This window comes from Cherax quadricarinatus, chromosome 94 (genome assembly GCF_038502225.1).
Source record: "Cherax quadricarinatus isolate ZL_2023a chromosome 94, ASM3850222v1, whole genome shotgun sequence".
Classification (NCBI taxonomy): Eukaryota; Metazoa; Arthropoda; class Malacostraca; order Decapoda; family Parastacidae; genus Cherax; species Cherax quadricarinatus.
Window position 1 is genome coordinate 3,059,468 of NC_091385.1, and position 27,215 is coordinate 3,086,682.

Genomic DNA, 27,215 nt, shown 5'->3' on the forward strand with positions numbered 1-27,215 from the left:
CTAGAACAGCTGATATTGGTGGGGCAGCCAGCGCTGGAGGACAGTCTGCTATTGGCAGCAGATTTCAACAACGACCATTTTACACAATCGTTCTGTAAAGCCTCTTAAAACACCACACTAATACGACCTTTCCAAAGATCGTAGTTGACACCTAGATGAATCCATCTCTTGATTCCACTCTAACTTTACTTCCCAACACTCTAGCTCGCCTGGTCCATCCTATCACCTGATGTTATACGTAGCCTGATCCTCTGTTTCAACTCATCCTTAATCTAGTTAAGAAATGCTGGTCACAAGTTCCTGTAGACCTGTCATCTGATCCTCCAAGTAACTTGATCCTGCTTGTATATTACCTGTTCCTCTACTTCGATTCGTTACTTAATCTTACCTACTTTCATTCACATGATGCTTTTGCCCGTCACAGCATTGTACCTTTCCGTCACCTTTCCTGACTGTCTGACCTTCCCCTTAACACTGTCTCTTCCGGCACATCTTTATCCAGACTATCCTAGAAAACTATCCCGGTATATCATCTTAGTACATTATGTCTACAAAATATTGCAATACTTGTATAAAAAAATTGTAAGTGTTTTTGTATAAATTATTTAAAAATAAATTATCGCACGTGTCTTCAACTTCCCTCTCATTATACTTTAAATAATAATAGTGAAGGGCTCTTGATCAATGGAATTGGAGCTGTCCTCCTCTTCTTACTCCTCACATACACGACCATATTTCTACACTTGGTCCTATAAATCTTGCCGCTAGTATACGACACCGTATTTCAAAATCGTTGTCTCCCACGTGATAAAAACGTAATCCACAACTACGTATGCCACCGCCCTCGCCACTGTCTCCCACACCGCACCCACATCCAAACTGAGCACCCTCAAAACAGTCATCTTCCCCCTCCCTTCCCCCCACCAAATTTAAAACTTGGGCGAACCTTCCCCGTAGCCCCTCCAGGTGTTCGCAAAAATACACAACATGAAAAGCCGTCTCGTCCCCTCACAGAATCTACAGACTCCAGCTCCCACGAGCCTTCTATTCCTTAACACCGCACCCGACGGCAGGATTCTATGTATGAACCTGAATATCACCTCATGTTCGCTATGTTGGACCATCTACTTGTTAAACCTCCTCCAAATCTCTCCCCAATCATACACAGACTATAACACCATCACCGAGGCCTCTACGTGTCCCAGTAAAGCCCTATATGGCACCCTCACCTGATCCGTTCCGGCTCACCTACCGTCATCACCACTCTCAACAACCGCTCACAATCACGAAAATCGCCACCCTGAAAAGTCTCCCGAAGCACATCATACACCTTTTCTAAGTGCCTTCCCATATAAGCGTCGGTCCGCATCATCACCCTTTTAACATATACGCACATCACCCGTTTACGAAGATCAAACAACCCCAATCCCCCTTCCTCTCTCCGGCAACTTAACCACCTCCTGTAGACAGCCTGTACTGTCTGCACAGACAGCCATGCTGTCTGCCAGCTCAGTTCATATTTCGTGCCACTCAGGTGCTGCCCTCTGGGCCTGTCCAAGTCTGTGGGAAGCTGGTCCCACAAACTCTCACACAGCGGCCTGGCAGCAAGACTTCCATAGTCTGTTTCAGACTATGGAACAATACTCTTCTCCAGACTGAGGGACTGACCACCTCAAAACTTCAAGGGTGATGGACTGATTACATCGTCTTCAAGTCTCTTCTGCTTCTATCAACTTTTCTGTACTCGACTGAAGAAGCCTACTGTGTAGGCGAAACGTTTCGAAGTAAAGATACCTAACTGTTGCATATGTGTCTTACCTAACAAGCCTATACCTTGCGGCCCTCCCACTCACCCAACCCCAGTACCTTGGATATACCCACGTTTGCTGCCATATCCATCGCCCTCCCATACATCTCTACTCCACTCAGCACGTCCAGCTTTGTATATTCGTTAAGCAATAACGTCGTGTCGTCCACATAGCCAACAATCTCCGGGTAAACCCTATTTCCCCCACCCACGACGCCACCAAAATGTTTTTCAAGCACCAACCTACAAAAGGGATTCTGTACTCACGCGAAGAGCATCTGAGACAGCGGACATCCCCTGCCTCAAACCCCTCCCCATGTCCATAACCCTCCCAAACGACCATTAGTCTGGATCCTCGCCTTAGCTTCCCCCTCCCAGTGCATGTCAACCCATCCCACTATTTCCTCCCCAAACCCTTGGCTAAGGATAATTGTTCCTGTGGCATCCCTTTCAACTGAATCATACGCCCCCTCCAGTTTAGGGCCAATAAATCCCCTTTCCTCTCCCTCTTACTCGTGTCTCCCACAGCATCATCAATAATGGAATATCCAGTAAACATTGACCTACCCGGAAGGTCATACTGTCCCGATGAGACAACACGATCGACGAGGCACTTAATACGGTTACCCAACACTTTGGCAAACAATTTATAGTCAGCACAACAGAGAAATCGCCCTATAATGCCCAAGACCCCTCTGCCTCTTCCCCTTCGGCACCAACACTACCACTGCCGTTGGCTGCACACACCCCAGCCTACCCCCGTCTTTCATCTCATTCAGTAATCTTTTTGCAAAAAAAACTCACGCAAAACGTTCCAATGTTATACATAAAATTCCACCGGAATCCCATTCCATTCCATGGTACTGAGTGAGATTATAAATCTTGAACTGTTATCACCTTGCTTTTAAGATATTTTTAGATTTATAGGAAAATTTAAAACACACGCACACAGATGAATCACAGGGATGTTAGGAAGTATTTCTTCAGTCACAGGGTAGTCAGGAAGTGGAATAGTTTGGGAAGCGATGTAGTAGAGGCAGGATCCATACATAGCTTTAAGCAGAGGTATGATAAAGCTCATGGTGCAAGGAGAGTGACCCAGTAACGGCCAGTGAAGTGGCGGGGCCAGGAGCTATGAATCAACCCTTGCAACCACAACTAGGTGAGTACACACACACACACACACACACACACACACACACACACATATATATATATATATATATATATATATATATATATATATATATATATATATATATATATATATATATATATATATATATATATATATATATATATATATATATATATATATATATATATATATATATATATATATACGTGTATGTTTTAAATATACATACTTCTTGGAATATATACCGAGAAGTATATATAATTTTATATACATAAAGAGATATGTATCTTTCAGTGTATATACGCCGAGTGGTGAATATGCACTGTATCTTTGCTTACATACACTGAGAGGTTTATATATAGGTAACAAGCAGCCTTAATGACCCTACAGTAATCGACAGCCTTCGACCCCAGCAAAGTAACTATACAAACCTCCTAACTAATATAATTTGCACCTGAAGAATTACATTTTAGCTTACCTAATCATTGATTGTAATTAAAATTGCCAGGAGAGAGTAAATTTGGCTTAAATAATGGTTTATTATATAAAATACCTGGCCTCTGCGGCACTTTCCGGACTCCGGCTTAGGTTATTTGAGTCAGTTGTCACTGAGTCAGTGTTGTGGTGTGATGTTGGTGTTACTTATAATTTTTTTCAATTTTATTATTGTATAGAAAGTGGTGTGAGTCAGTGTTGTGGTATGGTGATGTTATTCACAGATTTTTTTCAATTTTATTATTGTGTTTAATGTGTAAATATCGTCAAGGATGTACATCATTCTACAGTGGTGATTATTTCTTGAACGGGAGGAATGATGAGGTAAGACATGACAGCGGAATTACTTGTCCACAGTGACGTTGTCTTCTCGTGGAATAGGATAATCAGTGGCGTAGGATTTTTAATATGTCCATCCTCACGGTAATACGGAAACAAGAACAACATTGCGCGCAAATACACGGGGTATTGGGATGGTTTTGCCCACCTAGACGTGTATATAAACTTGTATATATCTTCATTCATATATAAAAATATATATACCTAAAGGTGTGTGCGCGCGTGTATATATTGTTAATGGTTATAAAACACTTGGTGTTATACAGGAAACATGTGAATAACTGGTTGGCAGTTAACTTACAATTTCCACAAGGGGGAGGGGGGTGAGAGGGCTGTTGAAGCGAGGTATTGAACCTATTTTCCTTTCGTTGGATCGATCCCTGTTACATTCCTCATGACTTATGTCTCCCACAATTCCGCCCATGGTTCAATATCTTTATAAATTAAGAACTGACGGGTAAATAAAGATTATTAATGGAACATTGGCCGGGCCGCAAGGTTGGCTTTCCGTTAAATGGCTTTCGGGTAAATGGCTGTTAAATGGCTTTTGGTAAATGATTTTCGGGTAAATGGCTTTGTTAAATGGCTGTTAAATGGCTTTCGGGTAAATGACTTTCGGGTAAATGGCTTTGTTATATGACTGTTAAATGGCTTTCGGGTAAATGGCTTCCTGTTAAATGGCTTTCTGTTAAATTATTTTCGGGTAAATTATTTTCGGGTAAATGGCTTTCGGGTAAATGGCTTTCGGGTAAATGGCTTTGTTAAATGGTTTTCTGTTAAATGGCTTTCGGGTAAATGGCTTTGTTAAATGGCTTTGCTATATGACTTTAAATGGCTGTTAAATGGCTTTTGGGTGAATGACTGTTAAATAGCTTTTGGTAAAAGATTTTCGGGTAAATGGCTTTAAATGGCTTTATGTTAAACATATTTCGGGTAAATGGTTTTTGTCAAATGGCTTTGTTAAATGGCTTTCGGGTAAATGGCTTTCGGTTAAATGGCTTTCGGGTAAATGGCTTTTGGTAAATGGCTTTCGGGCAAATAGCTTTCGGGTAAATGGCTTTCGGGCAAATAGCTTTCGAGTAAATTGCTTTCGGGTAAATGGCTTTCCTGTAAATGGTTTTCCGGAAATGACCTTCAGTTAAATGGCTTTCTGTAAATGGCTTTCGGGTAAGTGGCTTTCGGGTAAATCTTTCGATAAATGGCTTTCTGTTAAATGGCTTTGTTAAATGGCTTTCGGTAAATGGCTTTCGGGCAAATGGCTTTCAGGCAAATTGCTTTCGGTTTATAGCTTTCGGTAAATGGCTTCGGGTAAATGGCTTTCGAGTAAGTGGCTTTCAGGTAAATGTCTTTCGATGAATGGTTTTCTGTTAAATGGCTTTCGGTAAATGGCTTTCAGGCAAATGGCTTTCGGTTAATAGCTTTCGGTAAATGGTTTTCGGGTAAATGGCTTTCGGGTAAATGGCTTTCTGTAAATAGCTTTCGGGTAAATGGCTTTCGGGTAAATGGCTTTCGGGTAAATGACTTTCGGGTAAATGGCTTTCGGGTAAATGGCTTTCGGTTTAATGGTTTTCGGTTAAATGACTTTAGGTTAAAAGGCTATCGGTGAAAATGGCTTTTGATGAGATGGCTTTTTATGTGGCTTTTGATGAGATGGCTTTTGATGAGATGGCTTTTGATGAGGTGGCTTTTGATGAGGTGGCTTTTGATGAGATGGCTTTTGATGAGATGGCTTTTGATGAGATGGCTTTTGATGAGGTGGCTTTTGATGAGATGGCTTTTGATGAGGTGGCTTTTGATGAGGTGGCTTTTGATGAGATGGCTTTTGATGAGGTGGCTTTTGATGAGGTGGCTTTTGATGAGGTGGCTTTTGATGAGATGGCTTTTGATGAGGTGGCTTTTGATGAGATGGCTTTTGATGAGATGGCTTTTGATGAGGTGGCTTTTGATGAGATGGCTTTTGATGAGGTGGCTTTTGATGAGATGGCTTTTGATGAGATGGCTTTTGATGAGGTGGCTTTTGATGAGATGGCTTTTGATGAGATGGCTTTTGATGAGGTGGCTTTTGATGAGGTGGCTTTTGATGAGGTGGCTTTTGATGAGGTGGCTTTTGATGAGATGGCTTTTGATGAGGTGGCTTTTGATGAGGTGGCTTTTGATGAGGTGGCTTTTGATGAGGTGGCTTTTGATGAGATGGCTTTTGATGAGATGGCTTTTGATGAGGTGGCTTTTGATGAGGTGGCTTTTGATGAGATGGCTTTTGATGAGATGGCTTTTGATGAGATGGCTTTTGATGAGATGGCTTTTGATGAGGTGGCTTTTGATGAGATGGCTTTTGATGAGATGGCTTTTGATGAGATGGCTTTTGATGAGATGGCTTTTGATGAGGTGGCTTTTGATGAGATGGCTTTTGATGAGGTGGCTTTTGATGAGGTGGCTTTTGATGAGGTGGCTTTTGATGAGGTGGCTTTTGATGAGGTGGCTTTTGATGAGGTGGCTTTTGATGAGGTGGCTTTTGATGAGATGGCTTGATGAGATGGCTTTTGATGAGATGGCTTTCGATAAATTAGCAAGCCTTGTATTTTTGGGCTATAGTGAGGTATATACCTTTGAAGAGTTTCGAGAGTTTACTCTCTGAGCCCGGCCATGGGCCAGGCTCGTCTGGTCAACCAGGCTGTTGCTGCTGGAGGCTCGCTGCCCCACATATCCATCACAGCCTGGTTGATCTGGCACCTGGTGAAGATACTTGTCCAGTTTCCTCATGAAGGCTTCTACACTTGTTCTAGCAGTGTTTCTGATATCTTCTCGTAAGATGTTGAATAGTCTGGGACCCCGGATGTTGATACAGTGTTCCCTTATTGTCCCCACCGCACCCCTGCTCCTCATTGGGTTTATTTTACACTTCCTCCCATATCTCTCACTCCAGTATGTTATGGCAGTGTGCAGATTTGGGACCAAGTCCTCGAGTACCTTCCAGGTACATATTATCATGTACCTCTCTCTCCTCCGCTCCAATGAGTACATGTTCAAGACTTGCAGGCGTTCCCAGTAGTTTAGGTGCTTTACTGGCTCAATGTGAGCCGTAAACGATCTCTGTACTTGTTCCAGCTCCGATATTTCTCCTGCCCTGAACGGGACCGTCAGCACTGAGCAATATTCTAAGTGAGGGAGCACTAGCGATTTGAAGAGTGTCACCATCGGCATTGTTTTCCTCATTTTGAAAGTTCTCAATACCCACCTAGTCATCTTCCTGGCTGTCGTGATCTTTGTCTTGTTATGGTCTTTAAAAGAAAGGTCCGCTGACATAATTATTCCCAGGTCTTTTACGTGTTCCTTACGTTCTATTTGGTGACCCTCATGAGTTTTGTATATAGTGCTCCTTTTGAGTTCTTCATTCTTTCCATACCTAAGCAGTTGGAACTTATCACCATTGAACGTCATGTTGTTTTCCACTGCCCACTGGAAAACCCTGTTTGTCTTCCTGTACTTTTTCAGTGTCCTCTACCGTACTGACTTTCATGGTTATTTTAGTGTCATCTGCAAATGATACAAAAGTGTGATGGGTGTTTTTGTCTGTGTCTGCTGTGAGGATGAGGAACAGCAGAGGTGCCAGGACAGTGCCTTGGGGCGCTGAGCTTTTGACCTCGCTGATGCTGGATCTTGCCCTGTTCACTACTACTTTTTGTGTTGTGTGTTAGGAACCCGAAAATCCATCTGCCTACCTTCCCCGTAATGTCCTTGGCCGTCATTTTGTGCGCTATCACTCCATGATCGCATTTGTCAAACGCCTTTGCAAAATCTGTGTAAATCACATCTGTGTTTTGGTTGTCTTCCAGTGCCTCCGTAATTCTGTGAAAATGGTTCAGCAGCTGTGACAAACATGATCGTCCTGCTCTACAACCATGCTGGTTCGGGTTATGTTGGTTGTGCTGCTCCATGAAATTTGTAACCTGCTGTCTCATCAACAGGTAATAGGAATTGGATGTTACTTTTTCTGGATATTACTAATACCGTTGAAAACTGTTTATCGTTGCCGACTCCTGTCCGCCTACAGTCTCATCTTGATGCACTTTAGTGTATATTGCAGGACATATATTTACAGGTGAGGGACTTGATCCGTACACTTCCCATCAGTGTAGGAATTGCTGACTCTTCGGCCACCCAGTAAAATATTGGAGGCCCATTGCAGGATACCCTGTCGGTGGTGCTGCCAACTATACCAATACATCCTGCAGCCTCCCTCTTGCGTAAATTATAACGAACCTCACCCGGCTTATTCTCGCAGTTGCCAAGTTAGGTATACATAGGAGAAGGAATGATTAATTTTCTCTGATCAAGTGTTTCACGTATGCCATGGCTCTCTCTCTCATCTCCGCCTCCAAGGAAGACTTTCATGATGTATTCTCGTTACTAAGAGGCCTCCAATCTCGTTGGTACCTACTTCAAGAATCTCCCCTGTCGTCACAACTTAGACAATTACCTCTATAACTCTTGTGCAGTCTTGAACTCTGTAATAAGTTAAGTAAAAATAAATGCTGGTGCCTAGGGCTTTACAGCCTTTCTAGGGGCATGTAAAATATTAAAGAAAATAAACCGATATAAGACTAAGTTTATTCCTTCAGTGCTACAAAAGTTAATACTAATAATTATTACAAGGGCACAAAATGTGTAAAAATATAACTATTAATAGTAAACTTGCATATACAACAAACAACCTACTCTCTACATATTACACTAAATCACTAGCATTGGTAAGGTAAAACGTATATAAACAGTGAGGCTTTTCACACCCCCACCCATTTGTGCCAGCCTCTTACCCAGGAGGCATAACAGTACTTTCTTCAAAACTTAAACAGGCCTCTGCTGATGCTAGGGCCTTGTATATGTATATATGTATATATGTATATATGTATATATGTATATATGTATATATGTATATATGTATATATGTATATATGTATATATGTATATATGTATATATGTATATATGTATATATGTATATATGTATATATGTATATATATATGTATATATGTATATATATATGTATATATGTATATATATATGTATATGTATATATATATATATATATATTTATATATGTATATATATGTATATATATATATATATATATATATATATATATATATATATATATATATATAATATATATATATATATATATCTATCTATCTATCAGGAGAGTAGTTATTAAAGCAACTTATGGCATAAACTTTTCCTAAATCGACACCCCCCCTCTACTAACACAAACCAAACCATGACGTCTTATGACTTACTCCAGCCGCCGTACTGCCACCCACACACCTCTCCTGCGCTAGCTACTCTAAACAATCGAACCCGTAAACTGACATAATATATGGATCGTTTTTCATATCTAAAACGCCCTGCGTAATACTGAAGTCCGTACCTGGTGGCCTCTTACCGTTTTTAGATTTTGCACAACTTCACCTTCCCTTCGCCTTTCTATCCAAAATCTAAAACGTTCCCTTCCATGTTTTAAATATGGGTACTTTAACCCATTCTGACCCTTGCATTCAATCTATTACATTGATCTCTGTTTGCTCCTTGTCAACTGTAATTGGTCTGTGTTTCCAAATTTACACGACAGTGATTATTTTCACATTCTCGCTTTCTCGAAGCTCAGGTTGATAATTTAGAAGTGTATTAGAACTTGTAATCGCTTCAAACTGCTTTTAGTGAGGAACCTTCTTCGTCCTCTTCTGATGAGCTGCTGCTGGTATTTTCAACTTGCTTTAACTCCAGCTTCACATTCTATACCCCAAACCTCGAGCAGGCCTTTTCAGAATGTGCCTTGGTGGCCTCGTACTTGGGCTCGTGCAGTGCATTTGAAACTTGCTGCATGGGGCTGATATCGTTACAATAGGACTACAGAAGTACTTCTGTTTTAGGCGGGCGAGAGCGGTCGTCTGACATGTCATCAGTGAAGCTGAATGCACTTCTTGGCAGTTTTGTTTCTAGTCACTTTGGCTTCCTCTGAGTGCAGTTTGGGGAGTACGGAAATCAAGTACTCAGGACCCGGCTCCTCTCGTTCTTCAGGTTGCCTGTGTCAGCGTAGTAAACCCTCTTGACGTTGCCACGGAGCGTGGAAATGTCTGTATCTGTAAGGATTTCTAACATCTATGCCCCTATTTTGTTACTGCCCTAACTTTTCTAGCCGAGCCTTACAATGTGCCGCAGCAGCAGCAACTAGGCCTGATGGCATCCATATTTGTATGCTTCAGCATTTGTATCAGTCTGCCCTTGCAGTCTGTTCTCTTATGTCTTTTGGTAGCAAGCTCTTCTCCAGCTGTGGAGACACGTAGCTTCGGGACATAGCTCACATTATCGCGCCATTTCTCTTACGAGTGCAGTTTGCAAGGTGATGGAACGTCTGGGAAAGTCATTTGATGTGGTATTTCGTAAGGACAGCTCTACTGTTGACCCCTTACTCTGCTTAGATACGTATGTTGGTAATGTCTTTGGTACTAACCAGTGTTATGGCAGTTTTTTTTAACTTGACAGTGGGAAAAAAAAAAACACAGTTACTTGGGGATGTGTAACATCTTGGCCCAAGCCCACTCTTCAGGCCTCAAAGGCGCACTGTCATTTTTCCATACAAATTTGACTTTTCCGTGTTCAGGGTTAATAATTTGCTTTCCCCGGACTTTGTCCAAGCTGAGGGCGTCCCTCAGAGATGTCCTTAGCACTACTTTCTCTTTGCTATAAATGACCTGGCATCTGTTCTCCGCATCTAATATTTGGTCATTACTATCTTGATGACTTAACTATATAGCTTGTACAGGCGTTGACTGTCGCCTAGTGGTAGCAGCCTCACTCGAGAATGCCGTCAAGTTTCCCATTGGGCCACTGCTCATAGGTTCAAATTCTCTAATGCTAAAACACCCCAAATAACTTGAACCAGGCGTCCAATCGTCCCTGATAGTCCATTGTACATGTATGGCTCACGATCAAATTTCTCGGCCTTGTATTTGATTGCCAGTTGTCCTGGAAGCCTCACATTATCTTCTTGGAAGCAACTTGCCATAACTGGCTGAACTTCCTTAAAACCCTCACTCATCTTTTATTGTTTGTGGGGGGGGGGGAGGCGGTGGCATATCGCCGAACTCTGACTGCAATCAGCCCTAATTTTATCGAAGCTAAATGATGGTGACCAGATATATTCTGCGGCCTCTCCTGCAACCATTTGTCAATTTTATCCCATCCATCATCAGGGATTACGTTTGTGTAGGTGCTGCTTTTAGCTCCTCGCCTGTCGAGCCTCTATGCAGAGGCGAATGTTGCGTCGTCGTAATACTGTCTCCGCTATTTTGTCAGCTTTCATGACCTTGACGATCCTCGTGCATACAGGATAGTAACGGACGTTGGTACAGGTCCATTATTTGTTCACCATCCGTTTAGTCCCTCCGTTTGCTCTTAATCTTGACTGGCTTTGGCCTCTCTTCAGTTGCTCCCTTTCTATGTTCATGTAGCATCTAACTTTTCACTTTTCCCTCTGGGAGGTTACAACAGTTCGTCTGTTTTTTCCCATCACCATATGTGAAAGCCAAAATACCTACAGATCTCACTTTTCTTAACCACTTGCAGTTTCGTTTTCATGCCGTCGCAGTGTATGCTGGTTCTCAATCCTCTGACGGTGTCGGGTTCGCAGCAGTGTTCCCTGATTACGTGGTGCGAGGGCATGAGACTGCTAGCATTTTCACAGCCGAATTGTATGCAGTTATCAGTATTGCAACTATACTTAACTCTGTGGTAGTCTGACTCTTTTAGTGGTTTGTAAGCTATTAAAAAATTTGGTTCACTTCGTTAACTAGTAGTACATAAACAATGGTTGCCCAGCATTTCTGACAAGAGCAGATATCGTTTTCTGATATTCAGGGCAATCAGCAGGCTGCTGCTTCTGCGCGGTCAGCAGTCCATGACCTCCCAGTTTCATAGAGGGATTCCATTTCCCGACGATTCTGCTGTAATCTCCAGCCATCTTAGCAACCGTTGGCAACAGCGTTGGTCCGATATAAGTAATAACAGTCTATCAAATCAAGTTTAGGTTTCTGTCCTGGTTATAGATGCATTGGGCACACCCGTCTTACTCATGGGTATCTCATGGAGAGGCGCCCTGTCCCACTGTGATTGTTAGGTTCCAATTACGGCGTGCTGAATAACCTCGGACGTCGTGACCGCTATTTTCTTACGTTGCGACTTCCCAACCTTTTACTCACTCCCTCTTGGACTTCTAAACCAAATTTACTACACAAACTTTGATACTTGGTTTAGTACTCCTCTGACCTTTGTTTCTACCTCTGCTGTCTACTCCACTCTGGCTGCTTAATGATCCTGCAGTACCCCTTACCGTGCAGGGCTGTATGACTCCCAGTAAGTTTAGGACTGTTATTTACAAGGTATACAAGCCTAGGTGACATACTACTTGATGGAAAGCCGCTTGTTATGTAGAACATTTCGGGAAAATTAGCTCAGTTTTGTTCCAGGATGCGACCCACACCAGTCCACTAACACCCAGGTACCCATTTTACTGATAGCAGGTGTCGTAATGTTTTCCACCGGTAGGGGGATCGATCCCCGGACCAGGGTGAAAGTTAAGTGCGCTAGCAATCGAGCTACGGGACACCTGATGAAGCTTTATGGGAACGATCTGTTGCCTAAACTCTTCTGGCGTCGTACCTGATGACTCTAGTAACACTGTTCTCTACTCGACCATGATTCCGGCTTTTAGCAGTTTTTTGGGTTAAGACAATTTGACTCGATCATCCAACAGAACTTCTCATAAATTAATTGGTGCTGCAGCTAACTCTGTTTCAATTTCACAGTTTGAGACACCATAACTGGTTAAACCTCTTCACTTACACAAAGTATTGAGTAAACTGACAAGTCTCGTCCCTTCAGTCCAAGACCCCTATGGATTACCTAAGACCATAATATTAGTAAACTGTTGAAATCTGTCTGCCAAAACGTTTCCATGAATGGTTTTAAGAGTTAGATGCGTGTGTTAGCGTAGGTATTGTTAGGTAAATGGGCTCAGATGCATGTAATCTGACGTGGCAACGTCTCGAAATACAGAGGCTTTGCCACATTAGTTGCAAATGTCCTTTTATCTGACATTTTGTGGGTAATTTTACCATTATAACCTTAATCAATAGTGTCAATAACGTCCCAGTCACAATACAGTTTGACCTGTGGAATTGGCCGTATCCAATTCACACAATTCAGCCCAGACATTATAACCCAACTCGTTGAAATATCCTCCCTGCCTTCTGACACAGATGTTATCAGAGCAATGTAGCTAAACTGACCTTTCGATTAGTCTATCCACGTGTTTATATCTCGGCTTAACACTTTGGATAAAGAGAATACAAAGCAAGACCCTAACAATACCATAAAGTTTACTACCCAGCAAAAGGTGGAGTCTGCGATGCAGCAGAGTACCAGGTTTAATATCAAATCTATGGAAAGTGCAGGTAACTTGATCACTTGTAGCAGTTGTAGGAAATGGAATAGCACTGAAAATTTCTGACCCGGATGTGACTCGCAGTAACAAATTAAATTTGAATGAGTTTAGATTAGAAAGGATATAGGAAAACATTGGTTTGGCAATAGTTAGGTCAGGTGCACGAGTGGGCGTGGTGAGCGTGGAGAAAACCAGTCTAGCAAGAGCCAGTAGATATACTGTACTGTGTTTGTGTGTGTGTGCGCGCGCGCTCGCCTAATTGTGCTCGCCTAATTGTGCTCGCCTAATTGTACTCGCCTAATTGTACTCACCTAATTGTACTCGCCTAATTGTACTCGCCTAATTGTACTCGCCTAATTGTACTCGCCTAATTGTGGTTGCCCCGCCCCTTCACCGAGTGCTACTAGGTCCTCTCTCTCCTTGTTCCATGAGCTTCATCATACCTCATCTTAAAGCTATGTATGGTTCCTGCCTCCACTGCCTCACTTGCTAGTCTATTCCACTTCCTGTGTGTGTGTTTGTGTGCTTGTACTCGCCTAGTTGTACTCAGTTGTGGTTGCAGGGGTCGAGTCATAGCTCCTGGCCCCGCCTCTTCACTGGTCGCTACTAGGTCACTCTCCCTGAACCGCGAGCTTTATCATACCTCTGCTTAAAGCTATGAATGGATCCTGCCTCCACTACATCGCTTCCCAAACTATTCCACTTCCTGACTACTCTGTTACTGAAGAAATGCTTCCTAACATCCCTGTGATTCGTCTGTCTTGTGTGTGTGTGTGTGTGTGTGTGTTTGTCTTTGTGTGTTTGTCTTTGTGTTTGCGTTTGTATGTGTTTGTGTGTGTGTGTGTGTGTGTGTTTGTGCTTGTGTTTGTATGTGTGTGCATTGTGTTTGTTTCTGTGTGTTTGTGCTTGTATGTGTTTGTATTTGTGTACTTGTGTGTGTGAGCTTGTATGTGTTTGTGCTTGTGCTTGTGTGTGTGTTTGTATTTGTGTGTGTGTTTGTGTGTCTTTGTGTTTGTATGTCTTTGTGTTTGTATGTGTTTGTGTATTTGTGTTGTGTGTGTTTGTGTATGTGCTTGTGTGTGTTTGTGTGTGTATTTGTGTTTGTGCTTGTATGTGTTTGTGTATTTGTGTGTATCTGTGTTTGTATTTGTGTGTTTGTGTGTGGGGGGGGGGGGGTTGAACCTCAGATCCTGGCTCTTACTCTCCGCTTGCAGCTGGTGGGGTTTCTCTCTCCTGGCTGAGTAAGCCATATCATGCCTATTCATAAAGCTGTGTTGATCTTCATCAGATCAGTCTAGGTTACTCCACTTCCTGACCACTCGTAGAAAAAACTGCTTCAAGCTGGCAGCTCTTCGCTCGTATCTGATTCCTGCCTCCATTGTTAAATTCTCCCTTGAGTTTAATTTTTATTATCGACCCCATACCCATCCTGTGGGTGGTAGTCAGAAGACTACATGTATATAATGGGCCAGAAGACTGGGCCGCAGTGTTTTGTTACCTAGGTAGAAGTACAGCAGGCCTACTGGCCCATGTGAGGTAGGTCCAGCTCACACCCATTTGTGTATTTAACTTATTTTTAAACCTACACAAGGTTTTTTTTATCGTTTCAATGACGGTACTTGGGAATTTGATCCACTCTTTCACAAGTGTATTAACAAACCAATGCTTTCTAGTATCTTTTGTTAATCTAAATTTTTCTAACTTGAGACCGCTGCTGCGAGTCTTGTTGGTTAGATATTTTTAGCACATTAATAACATTAATTTTATTCCCGTTTTCTATTTATACACCTAATTATGTATTCCCTAATTCTACGCCTTTCTAGAGAGTGCAGATTCAGGGCCTCAATCTATCGTCGTAGGAAAAATTTCTGATACATGGGATCATCTTTGTCATCCTCCTCTGTACATTTTCCAGCGCATTTATATCTGTTCTGTAATACGGTGACCAGAACTGTGCGGCCTAATGAGGCCTAACCAACGATGTAGTTGAAAAATAACTTGCGGACTTTTGTTGGTTATGGTTGCCATTTGTGGTCACAGTGGTGCATATGCTAGCCTTCCTGTGGTGTGGAAATATATACCTAGTTGGATGAATCTTATTGTGACTAGCTGGTCCAGTGGCTAACGCGTCTGTCTGAAGTTTCGAGACACACTGATCGCGGGTTCAAACCCCACCCGTGGTATGGTTCGTTTGCAATCGTGTCATTACGATTTAGTGAGTCATGGTGATATGAAGCCAAGAATTGCATGTTTTATTTCTAATAGATACTCACTGTTGTCTGGGCTTTAGATTACTGCTACTCATTGGAACGCAATATTTTTCGCAATCAGATATTAAGTGCACATTTAGTTTATAAGTATCATAATTATTGACCTTTCCAACGCATAGACTTTCTGCATCTTCACCGACTACTGGCTTACTCTGCCAAGACCTGGCTTTGATAACACGTGGCTTTACTCTCACTACTGACCTTTGTGTCTAGCCACAAACATACCAGGTGTTGCACGTATCCTTGTTATCTACTTGGTCTAGTTTCTCTATCGCATTCATTAGACCTTGGTGGGCGAAACATCGTCTTAATATCCTTTAAAAGTGGACTGTGGGTTAATATACATACCAAGGAAGTAGTATGCAATGATTTAAGTTATTTAAAATAAATCTGACAAAGCTAAAAAAAATCGTACGTATACTGTGGGAAATAAATCAGAGATAACATTGGTATAAGTAATGATCTGATAGTTGACAACCGGGGCAATTAAGAGAATTCATCCATTTAGTTAGGCAACATTTAACCCACGGAAGGGGGAAGGGGAAGGGTGCAACATTTCGTTAATAGTCTAAGATGGCATATGTGGAAATATAAACACAAATGCAGTATAATGTGATCCTTTATTGACAACGTTTCACCCACACAGTGGGCTTTTTCAAGTCACACACGGATCTACCCGTGTGTGTGTGACTTGAAAAAGCCCACTGTGTGGGTGAAACGTTGTCAATAAAGGATCACATTATACTGCATTTGTGTTTATATTTCCACTGTGTCGGTATTTTATACCATTTATTTCCAAGATGGCATATGCATCTCTTAATCACTTATTGTTGGTAATCACTGATAGTAACTCCCCCTAGAGAAGCGAAGCTAATTACATGTAACCTCTCACGAGAGAAGCAAATTCCATCCTCACCTCACACCAGAGAGGAAGTGAACATAACCCCCAAAGGCAGACAGCAATTGAAGGCTCCATAGCACACTGATTCTCCTCCAGTACCTCTTCCGGTTGTTAGGTACTGCAAAAAGTCTCTCACCTTGGCCAGGGTCACTAGGTTACTCACTGACATTTGCCACCTACCTTCCATCTCAGACGTGTATATAAGAGGTAAGAGCACGTCTGCAGGCACAGTCTTAGCTGCTTGCTTCACCATGAAGATTATTGTAAGTTACGATGCAGTTACGATAGTGTAACGATGTTACGTTAGTAACATTAGTTTGACGTTAAACTGTAGTGGGTTTAGCGTTTATTATACGTTGGTAATAACTTTATTATCGCATTGGTAATAACTTTAATCTTGCGTTGGTAATAACTTTAATCTTGCGTTGGTAATAGCTTTAATCTTGCGTTGGTAATAACTTTAATCTTGCGTTGGTAATAACGTTAGATTAGGGCATTGGCTTAAACCGGTAGGAGACTTGGACCTGCCTCGCATGGGCCAGTAGGCCTGCTGCAGTGTTCCTTCTTGTGTTCTTAATCCTGCATTGGTAACAACGTTGTGTTGACGCCAACACTATGCGTCACTACTAATGTTAAATTTAGATTAACACTAACGTTAAGTTTACGTCAATACTGACCTAGGCAACGTTTAACCCCTGTGGGCTTAGAGCTTCCCCGTGAGAATGTTAATGGTTTAAATGCTTTTTTATTTTGTTAGGCATTTTAAATTAAATTTACAATGTTGGAAAAAATGATTTTGTCAGTGGTGGAGTTAGTGTTGTTTTTTTTCAGTGGTAAATTCCACTGATTATCTGCGTAGTTGGTTATTTCATTTTTTCTTCAGATCATCCATTTTTTCCAGTGGTAGTTTTTCCCCAGTGATTAACATGGTAGTAGTTCGCAGTTGTCGCGATGGCGTCTGCCCAGTTGACGAACCAGTGTCGGGTTCTCCAGTGGTAGGATACCCTAGTGGTTGATTGCTTCAGGGGTGGGTTTCTCCAGTTCGTAGGTCTTCCATTGGCGGGACTCTCCCAGTGGTCGGTTACTCTTGTAGTGCATTTTTTCCAGTGGCGAACGTCACTAGTAGGAACGTCCCAGTAATGAATTTCGTCATTGTTAGTCTTTTTTTAGTCTAGCCACTGGAAGGTTCCTAGGGAGAGGGGGGGGGTATATCAATACCTCTAATGTACCTGTGACATTGAGGTTCTTCAGTGGCTAGGTTTCATGTTTTATAGGTTCTGTTAAGTGGGACTGATCCCTCCTCAGTGGTACATCTCTTGGTTTCTTCAGTGATTTCTCAGGGCATGGTATTGTGTTTCAAGTTACCACACTGGTAACTTGAGTGGTGGGGGTCCCAAAGAGCAAGCTCCCACAGTGGCGCTGTTACTGTGTAAGTTAGAGGAAGAAGCCATTACAATATCTTCACCCCATAATCTTCGTTTCCACATGGTGGTTCAGAATGGATTGAAACTGTCTGGCATTCCTTTAAAGTTTAACAGAATTGTGAATGCTTCCCATTTACTGTATGCAAATATATATTTGGGTTAATTGTAGGGAATAGTTTAGGTTGTAATATCATTCAAATATAATACACAGTTTATAGGTAAACAAATAAATTTTTAGATATATATAAAGGAAAGATGATCATAAAGGAATACAATTAGAAATAAATCTGGGAACGGGTGGGATCTGAACCCATGGCAGTCCAAAAAGTCACAGGGCAGTGCGTTATTTACTGGGCCAGGTGGCTGAGATTCATTCATTTACATTTCCATATCACATAGTGAAGAATCAGTCTCCATAGGATAGTTGCATCCATTGCATTATTTGACTTGATAAAGATGTATGTAGAGTGAAAACGTAGTTAAAATAACTTGTTTTACACCCGTCTTTGTATATTATGGGCAGTACACTAGTGTATTTACTTAATGACTAATGCGATTGTTTTTCGACAGGTGTGTTTGCTTGTCGCAGCTGCCGGAATGGCATCAGCCCAGTCAGTCAGGGGCACTACTATAGTTCATAGGAGGCCTTCAGCCACGACCGTCCAGGAACCTGTTGGCGCTGCTGCTTTCTCTGCTGGTCCCTCTGTTAGCAGTGCCCCTGCTCGTGCTAGTGCCTCTTCTGCAGGTGCCCCTGCTGTTGCAACTGCTGCCGGGACTCCTGGTGCAACTGGTGGATTGGTGGCTGGACAACAGAGCCTAGGACCAGCATTCTATGGTCCAGGATTGAACAACCCCTTGGCCGTCCCTCTGAACCCCTTGGTGGCTCAACAGGCTCAGAGAATCGCTGCCGCTAACCCCAACATCAGAGTGGTGAGTCGAGACTAACTCTTATTGTTCTTAACATTGAGATTAAGTTTGATGTAACCAATACAACCTTAAGTAACTGACAAATGTTGAGGGAGAGAACGCTTAGGGAAACCTTTATTAGAACAACGTTTCGAATACCTCGAGTTTCGAACAGCTCCCAACTCTAACAATTATGTAAGTGTATTTTTGTAAGTGCTTTTGTAAGTATTTTTGGGGGTCTGAAATGGACAAATCTAATTTACATTATTCCTAATGGGAACAAATTCGTTCGGTATCGGCACTCGAACGCTTTTGAACGAATAAAGTTCGTAACTCGAGGTACCACTACTAGCCTTTCTCGTGTACAGAGATTGTGTGACCTTGATGGTACTTGGTAAAGGCACTTGTAGGTGAAATGTTGCATTAATAAAGGTCTCCTTTTGCTATAGATGTTTTAAACCAAAAATTTAATTACCCGTCAATTTTTAAGACTCGGAGTAAAATGGAAAATGGTGGAGGAATATCAAAATGAATTGAGCGAGGTTAATTTCCTCGCGGTAACAGTGGTTCCTCTTCATAACCTATAGAAATAACCCCTTCTGAGGTTAGTATTAATTTGTGAAGAGGTGTTCCTTTATAACTGAAGCTTGTCAGTTTTAACTCTGACTGTATTATACATTAATAGTATTTTTAATGTTTATTTGTAGAAGGTATATAGACCATAGGTGACATCAGACATAGTATGTAGAAAGCCCTTTATGCAGAGCATATCGGTTTAATTAGGTAAACTGTCGCAGGATGCAGCCCACACGAGTCGGCTAACACCCAGGTGCCTATTTTACTGTTGGGTGAACAGGGACAGCAGGTGTCTTGGCGGAACTCTTCGTAATGTTTCCACCTGTATTGGGGACTGACCCCCAGGACTGTGAAAGCAGAGTACACTAGCAAAAGTTAGAGGACACTTTTGTGTTGTACTTAACAATATTTTATTGCTTTTAAACTATATATTGTATACTGGAAAAAGTAAATGGTTGTTTGGTTTTAAGAAAATAAGTGAATCTTGCACAAATAATCCGCACATAGGAGAGAGGAGCTTACGAAGTTGTCATTCTGTTATTAATCAGTATATCCTGACTGACAGCATTATCCAGTGGTTGCTGTAGTTGTGTTGCTGGTGCTGTTAAATTCATTGAATTTAGATGTTAAATGTAGGTTTGTTTATTGCTGGTGAAGGTGTCATTGTTAGTAGAGGAATTGAGTTGGTCATCTTGCTCTGGTCAAATCTAATAATCACTGACGTAGACATTTTATGACCCTTGGGAGTTTCTTTACAAATATCATGCTGGGAATGCTTTCATTTGGTTTAAATTTGGGTAAAAAGTAAATTGAGATTCGGTAAATTAGGAAAGCTAAGATAATCCTGGGTGTCAGTATGACATGTTACATAATCTGTATTTACAGTTTGTTGATGTTGATGGATCGGCACACTTTACCGACCAGTTTGGCCGAGAAGTTGAAGAGATAATTGACGAATTTGGCCGCGATGTGAGTGAAGTTTTGGATGTTCAGGAACAGCAGGAGAGGCTGCTTCGTGCCCGTGAACAGGAACTGAAGCGTCGTCGTCAGTTGCTGGAGCTTGAACTGTTACAGGATTTTAACACGAATCCTGCAGCATTCAACCCGACAAGTGGTATTGCTGGAGGTGTGGGGGGTGGTGTTGGTAGCACAGCTGGGGGTCTGCCACTCGTCAGAATACGTGTGTAAATCGTAGTTTGAACTTATATCTTGGTACCTTGTTAGCTTTCTCAAGTGATGGTGTAAACTGCTGCAATTGTACTATGGGTCCCTAGATTCTGCACTCGTCTGATTGATCCAAAGCCTTGATAGTAAATCCTAACTATTTCGTCTCCTGTAATCCACAGGAGAATCATTTGTCATGTAATTCAGTGTGATTACCTATGAGTGTTGCTCCTCCTGTTACGTACTTGTTTTACTCGTGTTGTAACATGTAGGGAAATTGGTACTAGTGCCTGTGTGTCAAGTACACTGGCTCACTGTGTTCGTGATAACCTGACCCTTCTATATTTGAGTTGCATCTTCACAAGACGTATCAAGATATTAAATTCCATTAGCATATCATAAGGTTAAGTCTGATTTTTGTTGATACTTTAAATAAGTGCAGTTTAAGTGAATATTATAACATTTGTATAAGTTATTTAATAAAAGTTTAAATCAACATGAATATTTTTAACATTATATTTAGAGATTTGTTGCTTCAAGGTGGGGGAAGCTTGACGCTGGTGTATTGGGGTTTAGCACCTAATTTGATGCTGGTAAAGGGCTCTTGATCCAAGGAATTGGCCCCCGCCTCCTCCTTTTGCACAGTAAAGTTTAATACTTGCCATTCGTCGCCTGCAATATGACGCTTACTCACTGTGACCCTCGAGGCATTCAGTTGCAGGCTTTTCTCACTTCTCCCCTCCCCCTCCATGTTTAAATACTGTTTCTCTCTCACATTTTGATCCTCATACTCAATTTCTATTGCATTCGATCTCTTGGTTTGCTCTTCCTCAACTGTGCTAGACTTTACCTGGTCTGTCCTCCCGGACTAGGATGACAGCGATCATTTTTTCCAATTGTCCTTCTCGTTTGTACTCACCATCTCCTCGCAGCCCACGCAGGCAATTTGACAAAGCTAACTGGGAGCTTTACTGGTGTCAAACTGCTTTTAGTGAGGATCCATATTTGCCCTCCATTAATGAGTTGTTACATCTCTTCTCGACCTCAGTTTTAACCACAGCTTCACATTCTATACACAAAACCTCGGGCAGGCATTCTCCGAGGTGCGTGCCTTGTTGGTCTCCTGCCTATGCTCATGCATTACACTTGAAATGCGCTGCATGGGGCAGATATCTGTACAATAGGATCACAGTGCCGCCTTGATTTTAAGCTGATGAGAGAAGCCTCCCGCCGTGTCATCTGTGAAGTTAAACGCTTGTTAGCGGGATTGTTTTTGCAGTCACTTTGGCTTCCTCAGAGTGCAGTCTGGAAAAAAGTATGGGAACTGAGTGGCAAATATGCCTTCGACCCAGCTCCAGTCCTTTGGGTTGCCAGTGTGTGTATAGCTAACCTTCTTGAAGTTACCACCGAAATTGGTAATCATCTTGTCCGTATCTCCCAGGGGCTCCATCTCTGCTCCTCGTTTTTCCTTCAAGTCTGCCAGAGTTGAGCCTTTAGACTTTTCTTCTAGTGAAGAAGTCTTAAAATGTATCAATCATCAGTAGTTGGGCCGGATGGCATATATATCTCTGTTCCAGCATTTACATCCGTCAGCCCTTGCGGTCTTCTTAGTCTCTCTAACATTATTTGGTCGTGAGGAGTTCTGCCCCAGCTGTGGAAACTGGCATTGTACTACCTTCTCGTAAACCAGGTACTTTGGCACATGCCTCCCACTATCGTCCCATTGCTCTTACCAGTGCGGTTTGCAGGGTGATGGAAAGTCTGGTACATAGAAGTTTGGCATGGTATTTAGAAAGAGAATAGTCTCCACTGGTCAATATGGTTTTCGTAAGGGCCGTTCTATTTTCCACCTGTTGTCTATGTTCCCCATCAGCAAAATGGGTACCTGGGTGTTAGTCGACTGGTGTGGGTCGCATCCTGGGACACTGACCTAAGGAGGCCTGGTCACAGACCGGGCCGCGGGGGCGTTGACCCCCGGAACTCAATCCAGATATTATTGACCCCTTACTGTTTAGATACCGATGTACGTAATGCCTCTGCCAATAACCACCTGGTTCTCGCCATCTTTTTTGATCTTGGGAAGACATGGCACAGCTTGAGATGTAACATCTTGACTCGTGTTCACTCCTTAGGCCTCAGAGGCAATCTACCATTTTTCCTTAAGAATTTCTTAACTGAGAGACATTTCCGTGTTCGGGTTAGTAATATGCTTTCCCCGGACTTTGCCCAAGCTAAAGGTATCCCCCAGTGATGTCCTGAGCACCACACTTTTTCTCCTCATTATAAAGATCTGGCATCTATTCTTCCATCTACTTTTTGGTGATCACTGTTGATGACTACTATACCTTGTGAAGGTTGTTAGGTAAGACACATATGCAACAGTTAGACAACTTTATTCCGAAACGTTTCGCCTACACAGTAGGCTTCTTCAGTCGAATACAGAAAGTAGGCAGGAACAGTAGAGATGTGAAGACGATGTAATCAGTCCATCACCCTGATTACATCGTCTTCACATCTCTACTGTTCCTGCCTACTTTCTGTATTCGACTGAAGAAGCCTACTGTGTAGGCGAAACGTTTCGGAATAAAGTTGTCTAACTGTTGCATGTGTGTCTTACCTAACAACCTGTCGGTATTGTATACCATTTTGATGTTCACCTTGTGAAGGTGCTGACTGTCTCATTACAGTTTCTCTCCAGCATGCAGTAAACAGTGTTTACAATTAGACCACTGCTCATGGGTTTAAATTTTCTAGTACTAAAACACCAAATTACTTAAACTAAACTCGCCATTCCCTCAGGACGAGGGAGGGGGGGGGGGAGATCTCACTGTGACTTGCGGCATTCAGTTAAAGGTTCTTCATACTTCTCTCCCCCTCCAGGTTTTAAATGTGGGTGCTCCCACCCATTTTGACTCTTATTCAGTCTGTCACATTAGTCTCTTGTTTGCTCTTCATCAGCTGCACTAGACTTTATCTGGTCTGTCCTCCCAGACTTAAATTGACAGTGATCATTTTCCAATCCTCCTTCCTATTCATATTCTCCACCTCTAAGCTCGTGCTTGCAGTATGACAGTACACTGGGACCTGGACTCACGTCACTACTTCTAGTGAGAATCCTTCTTTGTCTTCTATTAATGAGCTGTTACACCTAATTACTACTTCGGTTTTGACTGCAGCTTCATTCTATACCCCAAACCTCTAGCAGGTACTCTCAGAAGTTGATAAATTAGACACATGTGCAACTCTGGGTATCTTTATTGAGGAAACGTTTCTCCACGTAGTGGCTTCATCAGTCCATACAAAGGAGAATCTTGAACAGGAGGAGAATGAGGTAATCAGCCCCTCAACCTTGAGTTGATGTGTTCAGTCCATCAGTCTTGAATATTCTATGATGAAGCCACTGTGTGGCGAAACGTTTCCTCAATAAAGATACCCAAGAGTTGCACATGTGTCTAATTTATCAACATGTCGGTTCTCTGAACCATTCATCTACACTCTCAGAAGTGCATTCCTTGGTGGTCTCCTGCTCGTGCAGTACATTTGAAACTCGCTGTGTGGGGTAGATATCGTTACAATAGGACCACGGAGCGACTCCTTTATCTTAAGTGGATGAGAGCGGTTGCCTGTCGTGTCATCCGTGAAGCTAAACACTTGGTGGGATTATGTTTCTACTGTCACTTCGGCTTCCTCTATACCTGGAGAAAGTTCCAGGGGTCAATGCCCCCACAGCCCAGTCTGTGACCTGGCCTCATGGTGGATCAGAGCCTGATCAACCAGGCTGTTACTGCCGGCTGCATGCAATCCAATGTATGAGCCGCACCCCGGCTGGTCAGGTGTGCAGTCTGGAAAAAAGTACAGAAACTGAGTGGCAAATACTCTCCAAACCCGGCTCCCATTCTTCGGATTGCCGGTGTGGCTATAACAAACCCTCTTGAAAGTTGCCACCAAAATTGGTAATCTTGTCTGCATCTCCCAGGGGCTCCATCTATGCCCCTAATTTCTTTCCTCCAAGTCTGCCAGGCAGTTAGAGCCCTTAGACTTTTCTTCTAGCAGTGAAGAGTCTTATAATGTGCCATTTACACTTTGGAATTAGCCAACACACACTGCTTGCTATTCATCTGCAGCTGCACCAGTCTATGTTTTGGAAATTATCAGAGCCATTCTAAGATGCTAGAATGGGTTCAGTAACTTTGGATATAGAGTAGTACTTGTATATACCAGTTACTACAGTCTGGATTCGATAGGATGAGAGAGAGTAGTTATGAGTGAAAGAAAATAGAAACAAATGAGGATTTTTGTTTAGGCTATAGCAAAAATGTCCTCCATTGGTAATTCCTCAATAGCTTTAATGTGGACCGCATAGCCTATCTGTCTCATGTACTCTCATGTATTGTATATAGTTCTTTAGTTTAATATACATGTGTGTGTACTCGCCTATCTTTGCTCTATCTTTGTGCCATCTTTGCTCTAAAATCCATGGGCTTGTCAGCTCCATTAATTTCCTCAGCTTCACCCTTGGTTCAACATATTAAATTCAACTTAATAAACACTGATTAATTATACACTATATAAAGGTAAATATTACAACTTACCCTTAAATAAATCCTAGCCACACTTGAGCTTAGCAATTACACATTTAAGGAAATTATAACAAATTTCACAAATACACATTAATATAAATCGTAGCCAAACTTGGCTTAACAAAATTAATTTTAATCCACTACACAATTAAGTAAATTTGTGGACCCAACATCCACGTCCCTCTGTCATGGCACTTATAATTATTAAGTAATTAATTCACTAATTAATGAAATAACTAATTACATCCGGTTTGAAGGACCAACAGGCAACTGTGAGAATTAATATTACCTGTATGAAACTCGTTATATTAATTTTTTTTATTATTAACACGCTGGTTGGACAACTACTAAATGACTTGAATTGCTCCTTCCTCTAAGAGACAATTCCAATAAGCTCTAGCTTGAGTGGCTGTTCTCTTAGTAGGCCTTATTACAATTTCAATTTCTTGTATCACTTGGTCAGCACTATCTTCAATATCACTCGTGTCACTTTTCCTTGAACTTTCATTTACATTTCATTGAATACCATTTAATTCCAAAGGAATCAATTTTTTAATCGTACATAAACTTTCCTGACCATGACACAACACTTTGACATTCCTGACAACACCTTGTGCATCTGGGTACAATGTCAATCTTGCCCAGAGGCCACAATGTTCGGTGTTGTACAGTATCAGTTAACACACTTACTCCTGGTTGAATGTTCTTTCAATTTACTACCTCTGATGCACCATAAAAGTGTTCACATAGTGTTAGAAGATACTCTTTATGCCACACAGTAGACCAATGACTAATTACTTTATGTAACATCTTGAAATTATCACCCAACACCACTGCATCATTGTAATCTTCATTGCTTTCTTCAGGTTTATCTCTGTAGACGGGGGCAGCTTCCAATTTCTGTCCACGTATTAAGTGAGGTGTTAATACATTCGTGTCAGGTGTATCACTCATGTATGAGAGAGGGCGATTATTTATCTGATTCTCCGCTTCCACCAACATTGCATGGAATTCCTCCAAATTAATTCCCTACCTGTGTAGTACTTTACGGAGACACCTTTTCATTGTGTCTATCAATCTTTCGTACAGCTGCCCCTGCCAAGGGGCTCTGGGAGTAATAAATTTCCAGGCACGCCCTCACTGGGTTAACAGAGATTGTACATCATTACTCTTATTTAATTCCATCAAATTTTGAGTACGTTCTACAAAATTGGTGGCATTATCTAAAATCATCAATCTCGTACAGGATCTCCATGGAAATTTATCTGGACTGCCTCCATGTGAATTGTCGACCCTAGCAAGCTCTGTTAACACTGAGCTCTGAGGTTGGTGCCCTTGCCTCACAAGTGGCTTATGTGACACATTTCCATAAATAACTGATGCTGCAATAATTCCAACCTTCATGCACAAGTAGAGGACTAACTAACATGGTATTGGAGGATATATCACCCAGGCTTCAACCTCCCTAAGCCTCTGCCCCTCTGGACACTCCCCTACAAGTCATCACATGCAGTCGGGTACTTAATTCCTGCAATATTCAGTCGGTATTAGTGACCTGCCTGAACCTCAGAAATTCTTGATTCCAAGGGGGTGTGTATCCGCTAGTATAACTAAGCAGGAAGCGACACTAGCTTCCAAGCTTTATCAAAAGAGGGGACACTGGAACGTACCGGTCTTCGGGCGTCCGACTGCACAAAGACCCACAGTTCAACTCGCAATTTCCCCTGGAAACTGGCTGGAATACTGAGAAAGAAAGGGAGGTCTTGTCTTACTGTAATGGGCCTGATGGAAGAGGGCATCTACAGATTTCCCCAGGTCTAGTATGTGTAGATGCGTGGGGGCACTGCCCTGCTGTTCACAGCACTTGTTATTCTGATGGTGTCTGATCTTAGAAGAAGGCATTGGCGTCTCAAAGATCTGTGCCTTGCCATTCAGACTTGAGGCTGTCAGTTCTCTCTATCTAATATAGCCTAGTGTTTGCCTATATTAAAGGCCTATTCCTACCTATATTAAGGTCTTAGGTCTACATTATTAATATCTACAGTTCCCTCAATAATCCTAACACTAGTTTACTAACAGTATAAACCACCTACACCTTCCTTGAAAGGTAAATCTAT

The 27,215-nt window shown here is 42.0% G+C and overlaps 2 protein-coding genes across 2 annotated transcripts in view; both read left to right on the forward strand.

Moving 5' to 3' along the window:
- The window catches only part of LOC128700867 (uncharacterized), a 2,073-nt gene extending 1,438 nt beyond the window's left edge, over window positions 1–635 (forward strand). Inside the window, exon 3 of the mRNA XM_053794326.2 lies at window positions 1–635. This exon is cut by the window's left edge and continues 217 nt beyond it. Within this exon, the coding sequence (XP_053650301.2) occupies window positions 1–98 (98 nt within the window). The 3' untranslated portion in view covers window positions 99–635.
- A 2,919-nt stretch (window positions 636–3,554) lies between these two features.
- Window positions 3,555–20,966, forward strand: LOC138850917 (uncharacterized). Its single transcript, XM_053794327.2, has 3 exons — window positions 3,555–3,764; window positions 18,443–18,802; window positions 20,240–20,966. Exons 1-3 carry the CDS (start codon window positions 3,693–3,695, stop codon window positions 20,540–20,542), a joined length of 735 nt encoding a protein of 244 aa, XP_053650302.2. The 5' UTR covers window positions 3,555–3,692; the 3' UTR covers window positions 20,543–20,966.
- The last annotated feature ends 6,249 nt before the right edge of the window (window positions 20,967–27,215 follow it).

Bases quoted from the DNA above. Each gene is read 5' to 3' on its own strand.
- LOC138850917 (XM_053794327.2), top strand. From the start codon at position 3,693: ATGTGTAAATATCGTCAAGGATGTACATCATTCTACAGTGGTGATTAT. The intron at 3,765-18,442 runs GTAAGACATGAC...GTTTTTCGACAG, and splicing joins TGAACGGGAGGAATGATGAG to GTGTGTTTGCTTGTCGCAGC. The intron at 18,803-20,239 runs GTGAGTCGAGAC...CTGTATTTACAG, and splicing joins CTAACCCCAACATCAGAGTG to TTTGTTGATGTTGATGGATC.